This window comes from Trachemys scripta, chromosome 10, assembly GCF_013100865.1.
Source record: "Trachemys scripta elegans isolate TJP31775 chromosome 10, CAS_Tse_1.0, whole genome shotgun sequence".
Lineage (NCBI taxonomy): Eukaryota > Metazoa > Chordata > Testudines > Emydidae > Trachemys > Trachemys scripta.
This window is the reverse complement of record NC_048307.1, coordinates 57,499,387-57,523,273: the sequence shown is the minus strand read 5'-3', so window position 1 is coordinate 57,523,273 and position 23,887 is coordinate 57,499,387. Positions and strand designations below refer to the sequence as shown.

Here is a 23,887-nt window from a genome sequence, read left to right as displayed (position 1 = left end):
AGGCAGCCATGGAAAATACTATTGCCAATGACATTGCTGGATTGAGATTGATCAATCTGAACTGCTCTTGTCAAACTGATTAAGAAAAGCCCGAAGGAGATAATACTGGAGCTCAGACACAGAGGATAGAACTACTGGAATCTCTGAGGGTGATCCCTGTAGGCCAGCCACAGGGAGTCATTCTTTAAGATGTGGTCAATAGTGCAGAAAAGTATGAGGCAATTAAGATTTGACAAAGCAATAGGTTATGCACATTACCTTTCATCAAACTTGTCAGTTCTACAGCTCCACAGAGGATGGCTTTCCACTCCTTTTCATCTACTGTATTAATTTTTTTATGTGGAGTTCTCCTTTTAACCTCTTCAGTACTCTCACAGCATCCATGCATTTCAGCAATGCTTTTAAACAAAACATCCATTCATTTGAAGGGAACATCTCATCTACACACACATCACAGGCCAGAAACATTTGGAGCAGGAGCCTCCTGGAGAAAAGGGGACGCAGGCAGCTTACACTGCTTCGCCCCACTGTGAGATGACTTTTGGCTGTAGGGTACTGCAGTCTGGGTTCCCCTGGCAGACTGTCAGTGAATTGGGGCTCTGTGTGAATACTGTACAATCAGCTAGAGGCATTTAACAAGTACTATGCAGAACCACAATAAAGAGACCCTGATTATATCACATGATGCTATTGGACATGGATCTCCTCAGACTGGAATGTCCTGACTGTGTCTAATCCTATCCCTTGAACATTAATGCTGGGAACAAACACCTATTGATGCTGTAGCCTCATTTATAACAAAATAAACCAAACATACACAATGGTTTATATTATGTACACTTCTGGTGAATGATTTAAACTAAGAAATGTGAATGAAATCCTCCTGATGAAAGCAGATTTACCTTTTCAAAGTGTATGTGTCCAGCTAACATCCCATTCCAGTGACTTCTCCTCTTACCTCACTTCATGCTAGGGTATCATGTATGCAGAAAAAGTTGTGGCTTCCTATTAACATGCACTAGTAGAATGCACAGTCACCCCTCTCTTTTCCAAGGCCAATGATAACCTCAAAGCCAATGAGAGCCCAAAACTGGGATGATCCCTATTATCCCACACCTATCTGGGGAGGTCCATAGCCTGCTGCTACAGACATTTACTAAGATGTATCCAAATATAACCTTTCCCCTTGCTGACATAACACATTCTTTACAACTAAGAGGTATGTAAAGCTACAGACTCAAAGTCTCATCTCACCAATGCTATGAATCTGAAAATGCCCATCTTCTATGGTCAGAGTGGGAATTTTGCAAACAAAGTGGAAGGGAAGGACATGTTATCATTTTGGCAGAGCTATCCATGTTCAAAGTCATTGTCTCTTTCATATGCACTGACCATTTCCACTACACTCCCACAGGCCATGAATGAGGCTTTACCCTGGAGAGGTTTTTTTGTTAACTGAATGAAGAACTTAGTATCCAATAGCTACAATACTATACCGTTAGCCTTCCCCAGAAGCACAGGTTTATGATGGCTCTTTCTTACCACAAAAAGCTGTTGCCAGCCATAAATTTACAAAGAGCTACTTTAGATTTAGCCACCCAGCTCCCACTGCCTTTAGGAATATTGGTAGCAAAAGTCATCCCACGCCCTCAAAGCATCAGAAAACAGCTCTGTTCTTTCCCTATGTGGAGAGCTGTGACAGGACCCCCGGGTGCCGCCTGGGACTGTGGGACCGATGTGCCCCCTTAACTCTCCAGCCAGGGCTAGCTCTCACAATGCTTTGCTAGTGACAAGCAGCAAACCCCTACAGGCCCTGTTATCACTCAGCATAAACGCATGTGGAGCCCTGCACCCAGCTAGATTACATGAATGCTCCTAGAGCCACTTATGAATCACACAGAGAAAGGCACCAGCCAAATCCCACCAGCTCCCAGCACTGTACCTCAGGAATATACAGTCTTGCACTGCTCAAGATGAGCAGTTTAAATGTATTAATTGGTTCACCACATCATCAATGGAAAGTGGATATAACCAGCCTTTGCAAACCTGAGCAGATTTACCACACACTTCGGGCAAACTCACTGGTAAAGATAAACAGTAAAAGAAGTTTATTGACGACAAAAGTTGGATTTTAAGTGATAGTAAGTGATAGGCAAAAAGTCAGAGTTAGTTACCAAAATACAATAAAATATAAACACGCAATCTAAACTCACAACCATATTAGACTGGGCAACATCTAGACTACGCAGTTTTTCTCACCCCACTGGATATTGCAATCTTTAATATACAGGTTTCTCCCTTAAGCCTGGGCCAGTCTCCTCTGCTGGAGTCTTCAGTCTTCTCTGAGTGACCTTGTTGCTAGTTGCAGAGTAGGTGGATGAAGGAGAAAAGTGAAACATGGGCCCCCTGTGTTCTGTTTTATACCCTTAGCCCATGTGCTTGGAGAACACAAGTCCACACATGTCTGGTGGGCATTGCTGAGTCCCCAGGCAAGGTTGAGCAATTCCCCCAGTGTGGCCTTATGCAGGTGAGTCACTGAATTGTAGCTCCCTTGCTGGACAATGGCTGTTGATGGTTGTCTGACACTCTTCCCAGACATTAGTTGCTTTCCTTGCTGTTGTCTCTGGGAAGCTAATATCTGGCTGATTCTCCAATTTACAGCATGTTTTAGTGACAACCATACAACACAATCTCATAACTTCATATGCACTAAAGATATACATATTTAGATAGAACAATGACTTTCAGCCAATCATAACCTTTCCCCTGATACCTCACATGACATGCTTTATTTGCAATATCACAATTATATACAGATGAGGAATATGGGGGTTACAGGATGCTCCCCAAGGTATAGAATGTCACAAGAGGTATCAACATTTTTTCCAGGTCTTTCCAATCCAGGAGTCTGAATTTAGCCCACATGTAAACAAATCCGTCTGCACAGAGCATAGTACACTCGCTCATGACATCTCTTCCCTAAACCCGAGTACTGCCTCTCTGCTGGGGTGAAATCCTGGCCCAAATGAAGTCAATGAAAGTGTTGCCATTATCTTTCACCCTGCTGTCCACATTTTGGTGTTCAGTAATTCACTCCTTTTGCTTTCCTTTCATGCACCCCTAATGAAGCCCCCAATAATTTCCACAGGACTGATATTTTCAGCTCATTTCCTTACTATCCTGTTGAGAATCTAGGACAATTTTGTTAAGCAAACAGCTAATGTATTCAATAGTTTTTCTTTCATTATTTTTGAATTTTTGCCAAGCCATTTGCAATAACGTGGAGGTTTTTTTGTTGACCTTAAGCAGAAACATTAGCACCTTCTGGCAACATTACTTCCCTGTCCAAGAAAAATTTAATATATTTTAATGGAAGTTTTGAAAGTTCTGCAGGCTTTTATTTGCTTGCTAGACATTCAGAGCTTCCCCCTGAACACAGCAAAGAAACACAGTCCTGAAACTCATGTGGAAAGAGTGCTGTACTGTTGTAAGTGTTGAAATTTGCTCCTTCCAGCCCTGAAGTGTTTCTCTTTCACTTAAATACTGCTTCACCAGCTCTCCTGTGCTTATTTAGCAACTGAAAACAGCTGCAGATGTTAACTTTTGATCTCATCTGCTCTCAATCAAATCTTAAGAACAGTTGCATAGATGGCTGGAGCTATACCAAGTGCCATTCCTCACTTCCAAGGACTAATGGACTTTTCAGCATTGCCATACTGACTTCTGACAACATGGAAATGTATATTACATCCTGCAAGTTAACTCCTACCTGTTCTGCACATTGTACCTTGTCTTGCAAACACTGATTTACATTTTTTTCCTAACTGCCTTTGGGGAAAATTGTAAAAGGATTAGAAAGGTCTTCGTTTCACAACTAAAATATATGATAATTGAAGTGACACAATTAGGATTAACCTAATGAATGATGTCACAACTAGTGAGTCCAAAAGATTGAATGGAAATTAAATTGGGAATTACAGTGACATTTCTCAGTAATCTCAAAAATTGCAGTTTTACATCCTAGCTAGGGAGCTATACATTACAATACATTATAGTCCTTGGTTTTGAAGTTAAACAAAAGAAAACATTAGCACAGGTGGGAGGTCAGAGGACAAACAGATACTAGAGTATGGACTCCGAGAAATTATAGCACTTCTGTTATATGATATATTATATAAATTATAGCACTCAGTAGCTCTGTTGTGGGGGAACAAACATTTTACAAATGATAATTTATTTTAAATTAAATTTATTGCTAATGAAAAGGGCCAGACCAACATCCTTAGGCAGCAAAATCCTCTGCAAAGTCCGTTACCCAAAGGACAGTCACAGGATAGACATCGATGGCATAAGTTTCCTTACGGTTCCCCAAAGTGACTTGAACTCAACCTGTTGGTATCACCTCCAAAGGCAAAGGAGTAATTCAGTCTCCATGGCTCATTCAGTACTTGGACTATCTGCTGAAACTACCAGCAAGGTACCAATTAGTGTCAGTTGTGATGATGATGTTGTCATGTAGACCCCTCTGAATCAAGAACTGGAATGAGACCAGTCAATTACTTTACTTATGCAATTGAACAGCTCTCTCCCCAGTTCCAATGCAATTGCTAGGTGTCAAGCTTCACACGGACGAGGCAGTGAAAGTAGTTTTCAAGCTTCTTCCCATCATTTTCCAGAGTCCCATAACTGAGCACTATGAAAAGAAGTTCTGTAGAGTCATAGTGTCCCCAAGCATAGACTGTCTGGACAACCTTTCCTTTAATTCATAGAAATGCATTAACTGCATGTACCCAATATTTAATACACCGAAAATTATGCCCTAATGGTAAGAAATAAATTCAAAGCTAGTGGATAAAGGGGGAGAAGAATGCACAATACTGTGAACGTCTAGAGCTATAACAGTAATCTCTGTTAGAGTCTTTTTCTGAAACCTAGCTGTGTAGGACATTTCTCTCCTCTGCTATTAGTGCCACATTGTCAATTCTGATAGCAGGACTCATTGATACACTGTGGCTGCCAAAGGAGGCCAGGTAAGCTACTACAGATTGCAGAAGTGGCTAGAGATTCTAGACAAGCCACAGGTGTTCCCTAGCCTCTTAAGTTATACTGGAGCTAAAGAAGAGAGGGTAAAGAAGAGAGGGAACATTTCTAAATCCAGAGCTGGGATGATCAAGCACAAACCAAGCATTATAGAGATTGAGAGGATGCAGTATCCCGTTCCTGAGAAGCTCTTCGTCCCTCACTTTCCTTCTACATCTTGAAGCCGGACTACACAACCAGCACAACCTAATCAGCACAGCCAGAAGAGCTAACAGTTTATGTTTGCCGATACCCACCTGTTCAGGGCTCTAGATTGCCAATATAAGTATGACATATTAATCTCTGTGCCCAGCCCAGCTTTCTAAATTTAATGGTAAAGGCTAGTGCCCTGACCCTAATCATCCTCTGATTCAATAACAAATTCATAACAACAAGGTACCAGGAAGCAATGTCTTGTGTTTCTGTCTCTTAGAGAGTTTAGCTAAACTACTGGAGTTACTGGTCAACCTTCCCTATGGCCACTTTACCATATATTACTCCAAAATTCAAAAGGTCTCTATGGAATCAAGAAAAAAATAACAACAATTAGAAACAAGCATTTGGTGGTCACTGGCCGCTTAGTTAGATCTACTGAGGAAGAAGAAGAACCTAATAGAAGACTTGGGACTATAAAAATGTTACTGATCAAAACACTAGAAAAGGAATAATTGTGCATTCACAAGAAGGTATATAGAATGGCCCAATAAGTCTTTTCATTCCCTAACTTTTATGATGCATCTCCTGCTAACAAAACTCTTCTATTTAACAATGTCTACTCCAATGATCATAAAGATTGATGTTTGAAACTCAAGATGAAGCACTTCATATGTTTATCAGAAGGTAAGTGGCCTATGAAATGTGCCATAGATTCACCTGAGCATAATGAAATTAAAGCCCCATGCAGTTTGGAAAGTTCTAAATAAGTTACATATGTATCAAAGACTGCAAAACTGATGCGTGTAAGCATTCCTGGATCCAAAGATGTTCTTCAAACCATGAGATCTATGAGGGATTCCTATGCTGGATCTGTTTGCCAAGCCTCCACCCCAAAACTCAAACTCCTTACGAAATAGTCCTGCAAAGTTGCAGCTGTGAGGGATGCATTTTTGAATCTTTGAACAGGTCCCACAGATTTCCCATCTAGTTTTCCCCTTCCTTGAGCTGTGAGTGGTGCACCACTCCCACGAGGTACTGCACCTGATACAGGAACAATAACCATCCCATGGAGCACAACCACTCCTTAGAAACCTTTAGAATGCTCTCCCCTCCATGGGCAGCCAGATCTACTGGCTTGTCCAGGAAGATCCCTCTCCTTTCCATACATTTTGCACATGCCAAATCTACCTAATTGTTTTTCCAAGTCTTCATTGTAACTGAAACCCAGACAAATGCAGGGTTGCTCTCTGTCTAACTCTAGTAGTTTGTCTCTGTGTAGAAGTTTATGAGTGCTGCAGCCTTTTGTATTACATGACTTTTCAATAATTTTTCTACTCTTCTCTCTCTTTTCCTACATATGGCAGCCAGGTGCTGGCTCTATAGGAAAGAGATCCTTTTCGCACCAAATATCTTTCAAATATTTCTAACATTATTATTGTATGCCTGTATCAAATGCCGACAGACAAGACGTTTCTTTTTCACTTTTCATTAATATCTGCTGTGAAGTAATATCTCCAAATCATTAAAGCAAGAGAAAAATGTGTGTATTCAGGGAAAGCTGTGAAGCAACTACAGTGAGATATTTTGGGGCATTTGGGCAAAGACATTGACTTTATTTTCATGGCACTTCACTGGTGAGGGTAAATGATGGTCCTTAAACAAATCAAAAAGGACAGAGGCCCTGTCTAGGACACACTAGGAGTGGGGAAGACTGCATACACAAAGAAACTGAATGGAATTCAATAAGTTCAGGCCTTTCATTCACACTAAGGCCCCTTTATATTACCAGAGTAATGTAAAGGGGACTTCGTGTAAATGAGAATCAGGCCCTCAATCTCTTTCTATTTTTGCTGAAGGAGAGAACTCATTAGTTAAGAACCTAGCAGACTCCTCAATGTTAGTTAAATATGAAGCATTATCATGCCACTGTCTGGGTGTATGACTGCATACCTTAATCATTTCTGTTATTTACACTGAAAATAAGTCAGCATAATATTAGTGATGCATTTAGTAATTCTGGCACTGATTTGATACCACAAATTGCTGCTGAATTGAAAAAAAAGAAAAGAAAATTATTTTGGTCACATCCTGGACTAGGCAGCGCAATCAGAAGTTGGACCTATTAGACATTTTCTGGGTGGCACCAGAATTCAGCTCTTTTCCATCATTTTTCTGCTCACTGTTCTCCATTAAGTTGCCATTTCTTCCTGCAGCATTCTATAACAGTGGAGGCAACTGCTGAAGAACCAAAATATAGTGCTATGACTTTCAGTTATTTTTAGTTATTGGTTTGTTGGTTGCTGCATTGTGCTTTTGAGTGCCACCATTCCACTGGAAACCATGGACATCAATTAAGATATACCTGGTATAATACACAGAGAAGCACTTGTGATGCATTTGACCCTGGCTACCTGTTACATTAGGCAGCACTGAACACCTACCCTGAAAATGTTAGAGAATGGCCTGGGTGCCCGGCTGAAGATGCCCCAGAGGAAACCAGCTATTCAGTATCTAGACACCTAAACAGACACTTAAAGTCACTTTTAGTTCAATAGATTGGAGAGAACATGTAACTCTACTAGATAACCTCAGACAGTTTCCTGGTTAACAAGGAAACAATAAATGCAGTTAACATAGCCATTCTGTGTCCTTATGCTTTTCTAGAAGATATGGGTTCAGAGCCCTCATCAGAGCACTTGGCGCCTCTGGCTAGAATACTTCACTATCACCTGCTCATTGGAGAACTAAAATAAATCTCAGTTTTCAAGCACCTACAAGCAACAGCTCAGCACATCTGTTTGAAGTGTTTTACTTATGTACAGATGTTATGTTTCCCACCCACTAAATGCTTATCTTACAGGAATCTCCGTCTATTTTCTCTCTAACAATTACATTTTATTACTGGTTTCCAGACCTGATTCAAGTACAGTACATTGTTTAATATAAACAACATCATCAATATAATCCAATACAACAGAAGTGGTCAATGCTGCCTTGTCCCAATACCCCACCTTTAAGAGACTACTTGATTTCATCAGCAATAAAACTATCAAAAACAGCTTACGTAAAGCTAAGGAACATAATAACAAAATACTAAACTAGGAGAGAGAAAAAAGAAATCTTCCTTTAGTGGGGGTAAATTCCTCTGGTAAAGCTGTTGACTGTTTGATATTAAAATGTAGCATTCCCACATGTTTTTACCATTGTTTTCATAATTTTAATTTCCAAAGAGAAAGGAAACAATCATACACTGAAACATCAAATATCAAAGATTTTTACTGCCATATTTCCCTTATTTGTGACTAGTTAAGCAATAGAGTTGGGAAGACATTTTTCAACCATTTTTTAAAATAAAAAATGGGTTTTTGTTGACAATAACATTGTTAACCAAAAATGTTAATGAAAATATTTGAGTTTTTGTCTAAAAAGAATGAAAATCATTTTGATTTAAAGTATAAAACTAAAAACTTTAGAGTTTTTTGATGAAAACCTAACATTTTGGGGGGAAACTAATGAAAAATTAAACAAAAAAACATTTTTTGTAAAAAAAAAAAATACTAAACAAAATTGCAGGGCAGGAGAAAATTCATTCAAAACTGCCTTAGCCTACTGTATCTCCCAAAATGGCGGCTTTGTGGTTTCAATGGTGAAGATTCACTCAGAATCTCCAACCACCTCTCTGGGGAGGAGGGGGAAGATCAGAGAGAACTCTTCAAGAACCCTTGCCCTCCTGACATATCCTTCCTTCTTATTCACACTCAGGCTTTTCTCCCAGGTAAAATGATTCTTTGGCACCTATGAAGAAACAGATCAATATCTTCAGGCAGACAGAAACAGATAGATCTTTTACTTGAATGCTCTCTCTCTCTCGCTTGCTCCACTTTCATGTGTCTCATTTAAAAAGAGTTTTTAAAGAGAAGCAAGGTAGCTGCTGTCAATGATATAATTGTTATGTTGATAAATAAGGGTCTTAAAACACATCGGAGGATGACATTCGGTTGCTGGTGCTATCCTTTTATCAGCAATGATCAGTAAGTCACATGGAAGGCATAATCGAGAAAGCTACAGATATCCAGCAGTGTTGAGAATACAGCTTATGTATTTCAGTCTAGTGGGAAGAGGCTGGATAATTTCGTTAATACACCAATCTCCTTATGTCTCTCAAAATTTGTACACCATAGGTGCAAAGAGAGAGAACGTACAAAATGCTGCTGTAAGTAATAGAGATAAACCTAAATATTAAAGTAGGGAGCTAATAAAAAGAGATATTACCTCACACAGCCAGGAGTTTACAAGAACTTTAAACATTCCTATGCCTCATTATACATCAGAGCATTTGAAAATCAGATCCTTATAACATTTCCATAAAAAGATAGGAAAACCAGAGAAATGATCTTTAGAAGAAAGAACTATTTGTATAACAACTGTATGATTTAAAAGTAATTATTTTGCTTTAGTGGCACACATTTTTTTTAAGTGAGTATCTTTCAATACATCACAATGTAAACTACCCTGCCTTGTACATTCATTGTTCCATTTATATATTCAGCATGTTTGGATCAATCTTAACATTCTTAGAAACTTTCTGCTATTCAAGATTAAGTTGCTATGCCAGAGTAAATAAAACCATTAATATTACATTGCTAAATCTAAATGCTGATGAATGTATTTTTAAGGGGATTATTATTTTTAAAGCAAAAGATAAAAGAAAATCTAAATAAAGCAAGTAAACCAATAGTTCAGTACAATAAAAAAAAGCATTTACTGCACTATTAGTTTCTGAACAAAATGATATTTCCATGTGTAAAATTCATGGTAAATTTTTTTAAACATGTGTCTTTATCTAGTAAGTGATCTAACGGGTTTTTTCAGAGAAAAGCTTTCTGGAAAAATGGTCTATGAAATTTAAGAATCAATGAGCTAACCAATCAAGCTTAACCATTTATTTGCCAATGATTAAATGAATTTAATCTATAGTGGACTGCAAATATGAGGCTATTGTCAGAAGTTGTATGCACTATTATGACCTAATCTCTGTGTTCCTCAGATGCTTGCAGCATAACCAAGAAACGTAACATAGGCCTGATCCGGAGCCTACTAAAGTCAATGGGCTTTGGATTAGGTCTTATGGGCCAAAAGCTATTCACAACTCACTACCAGTGCACTTCACTCAGATCTGCAATATTCCTGGTATTACAGACCTGGGCTTGCCATAGGAGGAGAGGATCCAGGAGCAGTTAATGCTTGGGAAGGAATGAGAAATTCTTGAGGACTGGGGGTGGGGAGGAGGGAGGGAGAGATGAAAAATTCATGAAACGTGAAAAAATCATTTTAGGAGTTATTTCTACAGCAATATAAATCACAACTTTATTGATGGTAAATCACCCTAGCATACATTTCTATAGCTAAGGATAACTATTAGTCCTGAAGTTAAAGTTGAGAGAAAGCAACAGCAGCACATGACTGGAGAGTATCTCAAGGACACTGTCTCATCTCAAGGATAGAGCATCTGACACAATGTGTGGGGCTTTTTAGAATGACACCAGAAGATTCCATTGAGCGTGCTAAGAAAATTGCTCATACATCCTAGATCAGGGGGGTGAATTCTTCCATGATAGACTAAATGTCAGTCAACCAGGGAAAACATTTAAAAGGGCCATGGCCTGATGTTGTTTACTGGGTTCTTCGCTTGCTCAAGCAGTTCATTTCTCATAACAGTGAGGGAGAGCATGATTTATACCCTACTGTATGGAAAGAGAATCACAATTCTGGCATAAGCTATACTCTTTGGCTGACCTCAGAAATAGACCTGTCAGCCAAGGAAGACTACTACACAAGCAACACAAAACCTGAAGATACTTTTAAAAGAAGGCTGTTAAGTGACTTGGCTCCTACCACGCAACCCAGCAAAGATTTGAAAATATATATGTATTTTTAGAAACAAAACCCCAGTTAGAAGCTGGCACCATGGACCTCAGCTCTGTCACAGGATGGGAGAGAGTAATTAGGAGTGGGAAATGCATTCCAATATAATAGGAACGGACCTGAATCTTTGGCCTAAATTAGAACCAAAAAGGGGTTTTTTAGGTGTGAACAAATTAGTCTAATTTTAAAGATAAGTATATTCTATTTATTTTTATCCATGTTTGCACTTCCTGCTTCCAGTTAGAAAAGGGAACAGACATACTGAAGTACTAAAAGAAAGGCTGTTCTCGCAAGATTTTCAGTGCAAAGTTTGCATGGTTCAGATAAGCAACTGAACGGAAATTTTTAAGGGCCACCCATGATGGTTTGCCACAGCAAGCCAACCTTTCTGCTAAGTATGTTGGCCACCCACAAAGCAAGGACCTATATCTCCAAGAGTTGTGACATTTCCAGGGAAATATTAAGTCAGGAACTGGGGTTTGCAAATCCATGAGGTGGGCAAGAAATTGATGCAGGCGGGATCAACTGCATTCCTGCATATCTCCTCCTAGTTTTGCAATACATGATGCTGTGTAAAGCACTCTCTCCTAGCAACAACTTTTACTCCACTCAGCCAAATCAAAGTGTCTGAAACATCCATAGTTCACACATTGGATCTTCTATGGTTTCAGAGGGCAGGGATATAAAGACTATAGATTCTGTTTCCCATTTTTGTATGTTCACATTGCTGTCTTGATCCCCTCCCCATGCCTAAACTCATAGGGGATGTTTTAACAACCATTAAACTAATAAAAGGTGTTGTATTTCCGACAGATAGCTGATGAAACTAGCTTTTAAGAATGTGGTTAGATTTTCTGTGCTTCATACTGACTGCTGTAGGAAGTACAAAGCAAATGACATCCCATCTGTCTGAATAGAAGTTCTTCTTCTTTAACAAATCCAATTACTACAGTGATTGCAGAAAAAATCCTGTTGCCTGGACACAATATCATCCTAGAGCTGAAAAGGATTTGGAAAAAGTTTACAAGCTAGTTCCCATCCATTTAAATGCACCAAAAGATCAGCTAGAAATATACTTTTATGAGTAGTTCACATACAGATGAAAACACAGATGAAGAAGACATTTATTTTACATTTGAAGCTATTTTTTTTGCCATGTCTATAATGTACATCTATTTATTGTCAGGCAGACAGAATTTTAAAAATGCTAATTGCAAACAATACTAACCAAAAATCCAGATATTTTACTATTTGACCTTGGTTTAGTATCACATGGGTTTGGATAAGAATTTCCTAAGGAGCCCAGGCTGGGTGAATTTCTTTGTAAAGATTTTTGCATTTCCACATACATTTTATTTTCTGAAGTCAGTGGTCATGAGCAACATAGAGTATGTCTACAAGCAAAGAAAAACCCGCGGCTGGTGCATGCCAGCTGATTCAGGCTCACAGGGCTGTTTCATTGCTGTGTAGACACCTGAACTCAAGATGGAGCCTGAGCTCTGGGATATTTCCACCCCGCAGGGTCCTACAGCCTGGGCTCCCACCAAGTCCGGAAGTCTACACAGAAATGAAGCAGCCCCACAACCTGAGCCCAGAGAGCCCGAATGGGCTAGCATGGACCAGCTGCGGGTGTCTAGCTGCTGTGTAGACATACCCTTAGGGCTCCATCCTGCTAGGGAACCCATTTGGGTGCACCCCTATGCCAGGCCAAGCTCCACTAACCTCACAGGTGCTCCATGCAAGTGCAGGAATCTTTAACATGAAACTCATTGTGGGACAAGGGTGTAGGGATTAAATTACAACGTATTAAAGACAACCAGGTTGAAGACCACAGAGATTTTTTATGGGCGAGAAATTCTATCAAATTTCTAATAAATCTGAAAAATAAGACTCAGTACAAGTCAGGATTAAAATGCCAAGAACAACCTAATGTCTGTCACCCTCTGAGATATTCATTTTCTGTATGAAATCTGCTCTTATATTTCACTACTTAAAGCTTGACTCCCTTAGGGTCAGATCCTCGGCTGGTGCAAGTCAGCATAGCTCCACTGACACCTACAGAAATCAATAGGACTATTCCGGGAGTAGGGTATGTCTCAGTGTAAGGTGGCACAATTTGGCCGTTCCATGCTAAAAGCAACTGCCACAATGGAAGAGGAGGCATGGTTTGAGTATTCAGCTGAAGAGATTTAACCCTTATAGAAGTTCAAATAAGTCCCTTCAAATGTGCACCTTGCAAACTGCAAAGGGGACATTTAAAAGTCTGAGTATTTTGAAATAGAAAGATGGATGATTTTAATCAAATATGATGTAATCGTGTGCTGATGTCTAAACCAAGGAATAAGGTAATGTAGAGCATGCTAATGAAGGCTTAACATATGGTTATACAAAGTCCGTCAGAACTACTAAAGGAGAGACTCTCCAATTGCACATAGAGAATTCCCAGGACAACCTACCTTGTTAAGCCCTGACACACTGGCCCTGGAGGAAAGTTTCAGTGACAGGATGGAACTCAGTGAATGGTCACGTTGGGAGCTATGACACAGGACTTGCAAAAATACAGCATTTCAAAAAAAATCTTGCTTAATCATCATTTTAAAAATAAGAGCGGAGCGCTGCATTTTCTGCAGTGTTAAATTCAGATAGCTGGTAGTCTGCTTCACTTTTTTCTGGTTTTCTCATTATTTTCTATCTAATGCCAAATAAGCTTTACTTCTTTCTTAGTCACAGGAACCAATTGTACAGTCTATTGGTGGGGACAACTGCTCCTGGACACCCAGTAGAGAAGGAAACTGTACTCTGACCTGCAGAGAGACTGAGTCAGAAAGAAGGTAACATTTTGAGCATCCAGCTATGGGTGAAGAGAGTTTCAATTTCCTCGCAAACAGTATCAAAAAGGGTTCTGATACTGGGCTAGTGTGAGCAATAAGCAAGTTGCAAGGTTACATTGCCACATTCCCCTACTGGATAAAAAAAAAATCTTGATACTAAAATATCAGCTAAAAAGACAGGAAAAGTGGTGCAATGCAGTTTAAGTGACATCATGTTGAGTCATTCACTAACCCAATGACTAAAAACAAGTATGAAATAACCAGACCGATACAATCAGGAATTCTTTAAGATTCACAAAGGAGGAAATTGTAACAGTTGGATTTTCATTATTTTCTCGAATGTTTCTTGAATATCCAAAGAGCATGTATTACAATGCAGGAAAGAACAAGCCATCAAGAAAAAGACCATCACAAGCTGATGTTTTTATGAGCAGACCTTTAACAAATACATACACACACACACAAAACTATAAATAGGACCCTAACAAATTCACAGCCATGAAAAAAATGGACCCTGAAATCTGGCCTCCCCCCCATGAAATTTAGTCTTTTGTGTGCTTTTACACTATACTACACAGATTTCATGGGGGAGACCAATGTTTCTCAAATTGAGGGTCCTAACCCAAAAGGACACAAGATTATTTTAGGGGGGTTGGGGTATTGCCACCCTTACTTCTGCACTGCCTTTAGAGCTGGGTGGCTGGAGAGCAGCAGCTGTTGGCCGGGCCCCCAGCTTTGAAAGCCGCGCCCCACCAGCAGCAGCGCAGAAGTAAGGGTATCAATACCATACCATGTCACACTTGCTTCTGCGCTGCTGCCTTCAGAGCTGGGTGGCCAGAGAGTGGTGGTTGCTGACTGAGGACCCAGCTCTGTAGTCTGCAGTGCAGAGGTAGGGATGGCAATACCATATCATGCCATCCTTACTTCTGCGCTGGTGCTGGCGGTGACTCTGCCTTCAGAGCTGGGCTCCTGACCAGCAGCTGCTACTCTCCAGCTGCCCAGCTCTGAAGGCAGCGCTGCCGCCAGCAGCAGTGCAGAAGTAAGAGTAGCAGTACCGCAACACCCCCCACACACAATAACCTTGTGACACCCTTTCCCCCCGCAACTCCTTTTAGGTCAGGACCCCTACAATTACAACACAGAGAAATTTCAGATTTAAATTGCTGAAATCATGAAATTTCAGATTTTTAAAATCCTATGGCTGTGAAATTGACCAAAATGGACCCTGAATTTGGTAGGGCCCTAACTATAAAGCAATACAAACATTCATAGAAGTAAATGCAACACTTTAAATCAGCAAACTATAATACAGGCTACTTTTTAAAATGGCTGCTCACTTATTTTCCCTCTTTTTATTTCCTTGTCTATCCAGCAAGGGAAAAATCCTAATTGAATAAATTTCCTAGAGAGATAATATTTATGTAGCCAAGATTCTGCAGCTGCAGCAGAAAAATGCACATGATTATCCATTGGTCTCTGGCGACTCACAGACAAAGGAACTACTCCATTGCTATCAGACATTGTGTATTTTAGTTATTATATGGCTTTCATGATTAGACATATAATTAGATTTAAAAAGCAGACTTCTCACTACTGTAGTAAAGCATATGATCAATGATACACCTCCAATCCCCTTTTCATATTTAGTCTGCAGTATTAGCTGAAAAACTCAAGTTAACAGTACAGCAGTGTTAAGTATATGGCATAAGGATTACAGTTCTAAAACATTCCACATTGCACTTCTACTGCAGCAATTCATTTCCAGGTAAGAACACAGCATTGCTTTTATTTTACTCACTAACAAGGATAATTGGCAGGCAACACTGCTGCTGCAGTAGATTTACTGTTTATATGGATCTCTGAAGACCACATGTGCATGCAGTGTAACAGAAATATTTTCCATATGAGCCACCACACATTTCAAAGTCCCTACGCCTGGGTAAGGTGAGTCCATCTATCATTTTCTTTACTCAGTAACAATCAACAGGAAAGTTAAAACCTCAGTGACAACTAGAGGGCAATGATTAGCTTCTAGTCGCGCTGAACGTCCACCCTTTTAAATTCCCAGAGCCTCTTATGAAAACTTTTCCCCACTTTTTTAATTAGATCAAAGACTGCATTTCCCAACACACAATTTCATTAAAATAGACCTTGTTTCTGGAATCACAAATATTACCATTCCTTTTTTAAACCACTCTGAAAGCAAAATGCACTCTCTATCTAGAACTATGAGCTAATAACCAGTGCCAACCCAGCAGCTTTTGACTTAAATGTGTTTTCAGTTCACCTCCACTTTCTTTTACCAGGGAAAGTAATTGGTCTGGCTTTATAAGGCTATTAGAATCTTCTGACACGAACAACAAAAGTCAGAGCTTTAAAGCAGAATCACCATCCTTCAGAAGATTTAGTTTTCACTTAGCTCTTATGCATACTGTTGACATACGTAAAGAAAAAAGGCTTATCAAAGAATAGCATATCCATTTGTTCTTTTAAAATTCATAAATATGCATCACATTTTAGTTAGGGAGTGGGGAGAGAAGAGTATCAAATGTATCAAGGAGTGGGTATGTTTTTGCCAGTGACTTCATTAATAAGGATATTTCATATCTATATAATTATGTTTGCTGAATTCTTTCCTAAATGGAAAATGACTATTTTAAATTTTCTGCTTCAATATGCAATAAGGGCTTGATGTAGAACTAGGCTGATCTAAGCAAAAACCTGGAAAAGTGCATTTAGCAAATGAAGCAGCAATTTCAAATGCATAGGAATGACTGTTCCATTCCATCACTTAGAATTCTCATATTAATAGGAATATCACAAAATCCCTCTTTAGGGATATCATATATATTCTAAAATAGGGATAGTTTTTCTATTTCTTATGTATTATTCTAATAATTCACACACATTGAATGCAGAGGCTAGTTATAAATATACACCATACAAGGAGACTTGCAGTGTTTTACATAAGAAAAACACCAAGTAAAAACTTTTTTCAATCATACATCTTTCCTGCAGAAAACTTGAACTTAACGTTGTATATCATCAACACTACAGATTGTTGTAAACAAAATTATATTTTTCTACATATTAGCAGAGAAAAATCCACAAAACATGATGTGTCCTCCGTGCGACAATTAAAAACAAGCTGGCTTTCAATAGGTAGTTTCATTTTAGCAACTAGAGAATTCTGCAAACAGCTATTTTCATACAGTAGCAGACAATGCAATTCTAAAATGAAACACTGCACATTAGTCTTACACAACATAAAATCACTCACGATCCCTGCTGATAGATAGAAGAGGAAATTAAATTCTGACAAGACGATAATTTTTGACAAGACTTTACACTAGGCTTACCTCTCCCTCAGGTCTTGCTAACACTGCTGTTTGAAAGTCGAGCAATGTTAATATCAGGTAGCTGACAAACATTATTACCCAAAGTTAGAACTACCCTAAAGGAGAAATCCCTCTGCCAAGTACTAACAGCTAGCAGATGCACTTGTGTCTCAGTATCACAGCCCTGTAGTTCTGCTGGGCACCACTCTCTCCCCTTCTGACTCACTGTACTACCAGGAGCTTTGCTCTCAGCCACTACGCTGAAGACAACTGGTAAGCTGATCTCTTCATGTAATGACTTCTCCCTGCTGGGGGAGGGGGCTCGACACAGCAATGAGCTGGGGGCTGCAGTTTGTATCAAGCATAGAAGGGGAGGGACAGAAATGGTCAATGCCAAGTTATGCATCTGCTCTGATTCATAAAACAAGCTAAAAGGTAACCTTTAATACACAGGGAAGCCTGTCAATGCCTTATTGACTTAGGTAGGCATGATTAGAGAACAGAGGCTAAAGCAGTGCAAAGATGCCTGTTGATGCTCAGACAGCAAGAGCTGCTTTAAAGCCGCAGCATGTCCCTTTATTAAAGAAGTTTCTAGCAAAAAAAAATCAACTAAAACACTATTCAGAAAACTACATATAACCTCTCAGTTTACAAGGAGCCTTACATCAGCACAGCATTAGAGCACAAATGGTCCAATCCTGCAGGGGGATGGAGTCAGCACCCTCAACTCACATGCCTAGTTCCTAGGAGTTGAGGGTGCTCATTACCTCTCAGAAGGTGCTTCCTTGCTTGCAGGAATGGACTCTATAGAAAGATTAACTGGGATCCTTTATGGTAAATCTTGAGCACCATCACCAATATACAATCTCTCTCTCTTGTTTTCATGTAGACAACAGACCAAAGAAATTTTGATTTAAAGTGATACAAACCCCAACAATGATAAACTGCTTTGACCAGAATTACAGTTTCAAAAATAAGGAAAAGCTTTTTGTTTGCTTTGTTTTTAGTTGGTGATCATGACATATTTTCAAGCAAATAGTAAAACAATATACAAATATGGAACATAACTTTAGTATTCAATCTGCCAAATAGACAGCTATATGTCTCAGAAACTAGCAATGATGCACAAGACGAGCCATAAAGGATGAAGTGGTTCCTTTTGTTTAACATTCCTGCAGTTCTCTGTAGGATGCTCTTTTCTGCTGTCGTCAAGAAACTAATACAAAATATTTATGAAACATGAAAATACTGTTCTGAAGTCATATTGACTAAATGCATCACACTCAACAGCAGAACAGAACAATTTTGTAACATTTAAGACTTTATGGGACCTCTATATCAGCCCTAAAATTCCTCTTCTTCCCTTTCTCATTTTACTTTCTTCTAATTAGTGATAAAATCTTGAGAGCTGGCAATACAAGTCATGTCAGATTTGGTGTTTTCCTTAAAGCCCCAACTCCTGAAGTCAAGTGTTTACCTGAGAATTTGAGCTTTAATTTAAAAATGTGTTTCTACCCCTCATGGTAGCAAATAAAAGTTCAAACACATGTTCTGAGTGTAACCTAAGGTATCAAAATCCAGAAGGTAAAGAAAAAACAACCCCAAATTTATTCTTTTTAAAAATCTCATGATTTTTATGCTGATTTTATGATTTATGGGGGCTTGACTCATGATTTTTGAATCCTTGGGGTTTAAATACTGTAACTTTGCATTTGATCCAGTATCTGTTATGTACCTTGGTTTGCTTCATCCAGTCTCTCACTCTCTTTTTTAAATTTATTTACAGTATTTTGTTTGACATTTAACTCCACGACAATCCTTTCCTCTCTCTACCCTAAAAAGGAAAGGTCTGCATATCTGGCTTCCTTGCTTTAGTTTTCAGACTGGTGCCCAAGTAACAGCCAAGTATATTTATGTAAAATGAAGCTTGAAGAATTGTAAATAAATAAATACAGTCAGACTGCTAAAAGATAACAGAATACTGGTTTTCTTCTTACTGGTAAAGATTGTGCTTAACTCTACTGAGCAAAACTGCCACTGAACTCAATGGGGATTTTTATCAAATAAAGGCAGCAGAATTTTCGTAAGAACCTAACAGCCATACTGGGCCATATCAATGATCCATCTACCCCACTATCCTGTCTTCTGATAGTGGGCAATGCCAGGTGCTTCAGAGGGAATGAATAGAACAGGCAATCATCTAGTGATCCATCCCCGGTCATCCACTCCCAGCTTCTGGCAATCAGAGGCTAGGGACACTCAGAGCGTGGGGTTGCATCCCCGATCATCCTGGCTAATAAAAGCCATTGATGGACCTATCCTCTATGAGCTTAACTAGTTCTTTTTTGAACCCAGTTATAGTTTTGGCCTTCACAACATCCCCCGGCAAAGAGTTCCACAGGTTGACTGTGTGTTCTGTGAAAAAGTACTTCCTTTGGTTTGTTTCAAACCTGCTGCCTATTTATTTCATTGAGTGACCCCTAGTTATTATGCTGTGTGAAGGAGTAAATAACATTTTCTTATTCACTTTCTCCACACCAGTCAAGATTTTATAGACCTCTACCATGTCCGCTCTTAGGCAACATTTTTCCAAGCTGAAAAGTCCCAGTCTACTTAATCTCTCCTCATACAGAAGCTGTTCCATACCCCTTAGTCATTTTTTGTTTCCCTTCTCTGTAACTTTTCCAGTTCTAATATATCTTTTTTGAGATGGGGTGTCCAGATCTGCACACAATATTTAAGATGCGGGCATACCAAGGATTTGTATTGAGACATTATGATATTTTCTGTCTTATTATCTATCCCTTTCCTAATGGTTCCGAATGTTCTGATAGCCTTTTTGACTGCCTTTGCACATTGAGCAGATGTTTTCAGAGAACTATCCACAATGACCCCAAGATCTCTTTCTAGAGTGGTAACAGCTAATTTAGACCCCATCATTTTGTATGTATAGTTTTGATTATGTTTTCTCATGTGCATTATTTTTCTTTCATCAACATTGAATTTAATCTGCCATTTTGTTGTCCCATCACCCAGTTTTGTGAGATCCCTTTGTAACTCCTTGCAGTCTGCTTTGAACTTAACTATCTTTAGTAATTCTGCAAATTTTGCCACCTCACTGTTTACCCCCTTTTTACCAGATCATTTATGAATATGTTGAATAGCACTGGTGCTAATACAGATCCCTGGGGGGACACTTCTATTTACCTCTCTCCATTCTGAAAACTTTGACCATTTATTCCTATCCTTTGTTTCCTATCTTTTAACCAGTTACTGATCCATGAAAGGACCTTCCCCTCTTATCCCATGACTCATAATTTCCTTAACAGCCTTTGGTGTCTAAGGCTTTCTGAAAGTCTAAGTACCCTATATCCACTGGATCACCCTTGTTCACGTTTGTTGACCCACTCAAAGAATTCTAATAGATTGGTGAGGCATGATTTCCCTTTACAAAAGCTATGTTGACTCTGCTACAACAAATCACATCTATGTGTCTGATAATTCTGTTCTTTTTTACAGTTTCAACCAATTTGCCTGGTACTGAAGTTAAGCTTACCAGTCTTTAATTGCCAGGATCTCCTCTGGAGCCTTTATAAAAATTGGCATCACATTAGCTATCCTCCAGTCATCTGGTAAGGAAGGTGATTTAAATGATAGATTACATACCACACTTAGTAGTTGTGTAATTTCATATTTGGCCAAAAGTTAGTCAAAGTTAGTTAGTTAGACAGATAGTCAATTCACTGACCTAGTTCCCAAACCATTATTAACAACAGGGAATTAACTGGCTAATTTCTAATGATCAGTTCAGCGATCACATGTGCAATTGATGACAGAATCTAAATCTAAGGCCTTGAGGGGATGCCATGCTCTGGGAGTAGAAGTGTTTCTGTGCAGTGTAAGGCAAATACTATGAGTAGAGCTGGCCAGAGACCGACAATTCTGTTTTGGGACAACTTTTGAGGTTTTGACTTTTTTTTCATTCCAATATAGAATGGATATAGAACTTTTCAAATGATCTTGAGAAATGTGTTGAAATGTCGATTTTCAGATCTAAAAGGTCAGTTTTTCAATTTGGGTTTCTCTCCCTTCCTCGTCAGAAATTACCAAAGAGCTTTGGACCTCAGAAATCTTCCCAGCTGTAAAACATTTCAGCTTTGATGAAGCAGCATATCTCGACAAAAATATATTTTATCAAAAATGCAACAACCAGTTCTAAAAACCAAAGTTCTTGCGTGGAGCAACTCCCAGCATATCCTGTCTTCCTATTAATAGAACTTTCATTTCCTCTGTTGTAGAGAATGTAGCCCAGCAGATGATTTTAACAGCTGGAACAAAATTTTAAGGATGAAATTGAAAATACTCAAAGTGTGAGTTCTCATTTTGGTAAGAAAAATCTAAAATTGCCTAATTTTTGTGAAAAAATTGCTAATTATCCACTCAACAGTAGTGGAAGTTCACTTGAAAATGAGCAAATTTTCAAGCTTAAGTGATTTTGCAGTAAAAAAATGTTACAAATTCACATTCTCATGCATCTTTTACAAATATCCCATTTAAAGAAATACAAAAGAAATAGTGAAAATGTCCACAATTTCAACAGCCCTATCGGTGGGTAAATCAGGTGTTGGGGCAGTATCTGTAGGCAGCCTGGATTACTAGGTAATTCTATCCTAACCCACAGATAAATGCTAAAATAATTTTTAAAAACCCTGAATTTAAAAACACATTTGTTATTTTATTTAATAGTACTTGTAGGGTTTAAAAAATATTTAGCCCCTTACAGTCAACAGGAGAGTCTACTGATTTTTATGGGGCTTGGATAAGTCGCAAATGCTTTTCTCAAATAAATCAGGGTCAGATTATTAAACATTGTTCATCCACAAACCAACTAATAGTGTAAATGGTATCTAAACAGACTGCCAAGCAGGGGATCTGGGTTTTGGTACCTAATCATCTAGGCCAAGCAGAGCTGGGAATAACAGGGAAGCAACATACTCAGCTCCAGGGGATGAAGGATTTACTTGAGTCTCTCATATGATTACCTTCCAGAAAGTAGCATTAACCAATTTCAGACATATCTGCATCCAACTTCTTCAGCTGGAAGCAGACCTGTTAGAGTCTTGGAGCACATATAGGGAGCCTAGAGGATTCCTATAATAAAGAACATTAATCCTCAGCTAAAAGCTTCTACTGAGTAAAAGTAGAGTATAGGAGAAAAAAATCATCTGTCTATTCAAATCAAGTGGAAATGAAATTCTTCAGCAGTTCAAATATGTTGGTCCAGATCATCCCCTGGAAATTCATGCACAGAGTTAACTCTCTAGCAACTGAGGAGAAGAGAAGATGATGACCTTGCAGAAATGCCCCTCCATGAGTATTCTGGGCACGAGCCTCTGCAAATTCTGGATGCAAGGTCAGAGGTGGGTGCAGCTCTCCGCAGAACTATACTTTACAAGTCCCTGGAAATTTAGGTTGGAGGTAATACAGCTTGGCCTTCTATTACCTCCCTCTGGGTCCTCTCCACAGCTGGAAGTGATCTGCAAAAGGGGTACCAGACAATAGCAGTGTTGCTGCAGCAAGAGGTAGCAGCCTAGTCCATCACTTCTGAAAACTAGACCATGTAATTCTTTGCGAGGAATAATGATGCTTATGGTAAAAATCATTTCAGCACTTTCTAAATCTCTTAATCTCATGAACACAGCACTTTTAATCAGAAGCTACATGGGGGAAGGGATGGGTCAAGTCATCATTTTATTGTCTCTAAGCTAAATAATCACAGGCTTACCAAATGCACCACCAAACTGACATCTCAGTAAAGATCTGTCCTCACAAGTACTTGTGTGTGTGTTAATTGCCCATGGCAATGTGTCTGAATTACAAATGGTCATGTCAAATGAGACTTAGAATACGTTTCCACCAAAATGCTGTCAGAGAGCCAACTTGTCCTTCACTGTTTTCATAAAGACCTAAACATACCACGGGAGGAAATGCTACTGAGCAAATGTTCACACAATTATTTCTAATAGAATTTTTACACAGGAGAGCTCTTCTTCTGAGCCTTACAACTGCAGGGGACTGGTTACTCAAAATAAAAACTTCATATGAAATAAATATTGGTGTTTAAATGTTACAATATGCCCGTTGGTCCATAGGTTACAAACTGAGGCCTCAATTCTGCAAGCTGTTGTATGCGGATTTACCTTTGTTCCTGCATGGAGCCCACTGAAATTAACAGGGTTCTGTGTGGGCAGAGAGTGTCTGTCTGCACAGAGCAACTTTCATTATTATGGTAAATTAATACTGTATGCACAGAAGCATATTTCCTTTTCTAGATGTGTGGTGGGTAAAATGGTGATGACCACAAAAATTAATAACAGTTTTTTGCTGTTGTCAACACAAAGTGGAACAGCCACTTCACCCAGTCACTTTTTTTTTTCAGTGTCTAACAATATACTTATCTAGGGTTACCATACGTCCGGATTTTCCCGGACATGTCCGGCTTTTGGGGGCTCAAATCCCCGTCCGGGGGGAAATCCCCAAAAGCCGGGCATGTCCGGG

General features: G+C 39.1%; 1 protein-coding gene across 3 annotated transcripts in view; it reads right to left on the bottom strand.

The window, feature by feature from the left end:
• The window catches only part of THSD4 (thrombospondin type 1 domain containing 4), a 727,210-nt gene that overhangs the window by 250,135 nt on the left and 453,188 nt on the right, over positions 1 to 23,887 (bottom strand). The window contains exon 1 of one of the 3 annotated variants that reach the window (XM_034783209.1): positions 17,351 to 17,563. The exons of the other annotated variants lie outside the window; for them this stretch is intronic. Coding sequence (XP_034639100.1) covers positions 17,351 to 17,422 — 72 coding nt within the window. The 5' untranslated portion in view covers positions 17,423 to 17,563. Of the gene's footprint in view, positions 1 to 17,350; positions 17,564 to 23,887 lie in introns of those variants that run through there. 3 annotated transcript variants of the gene reach the window in all.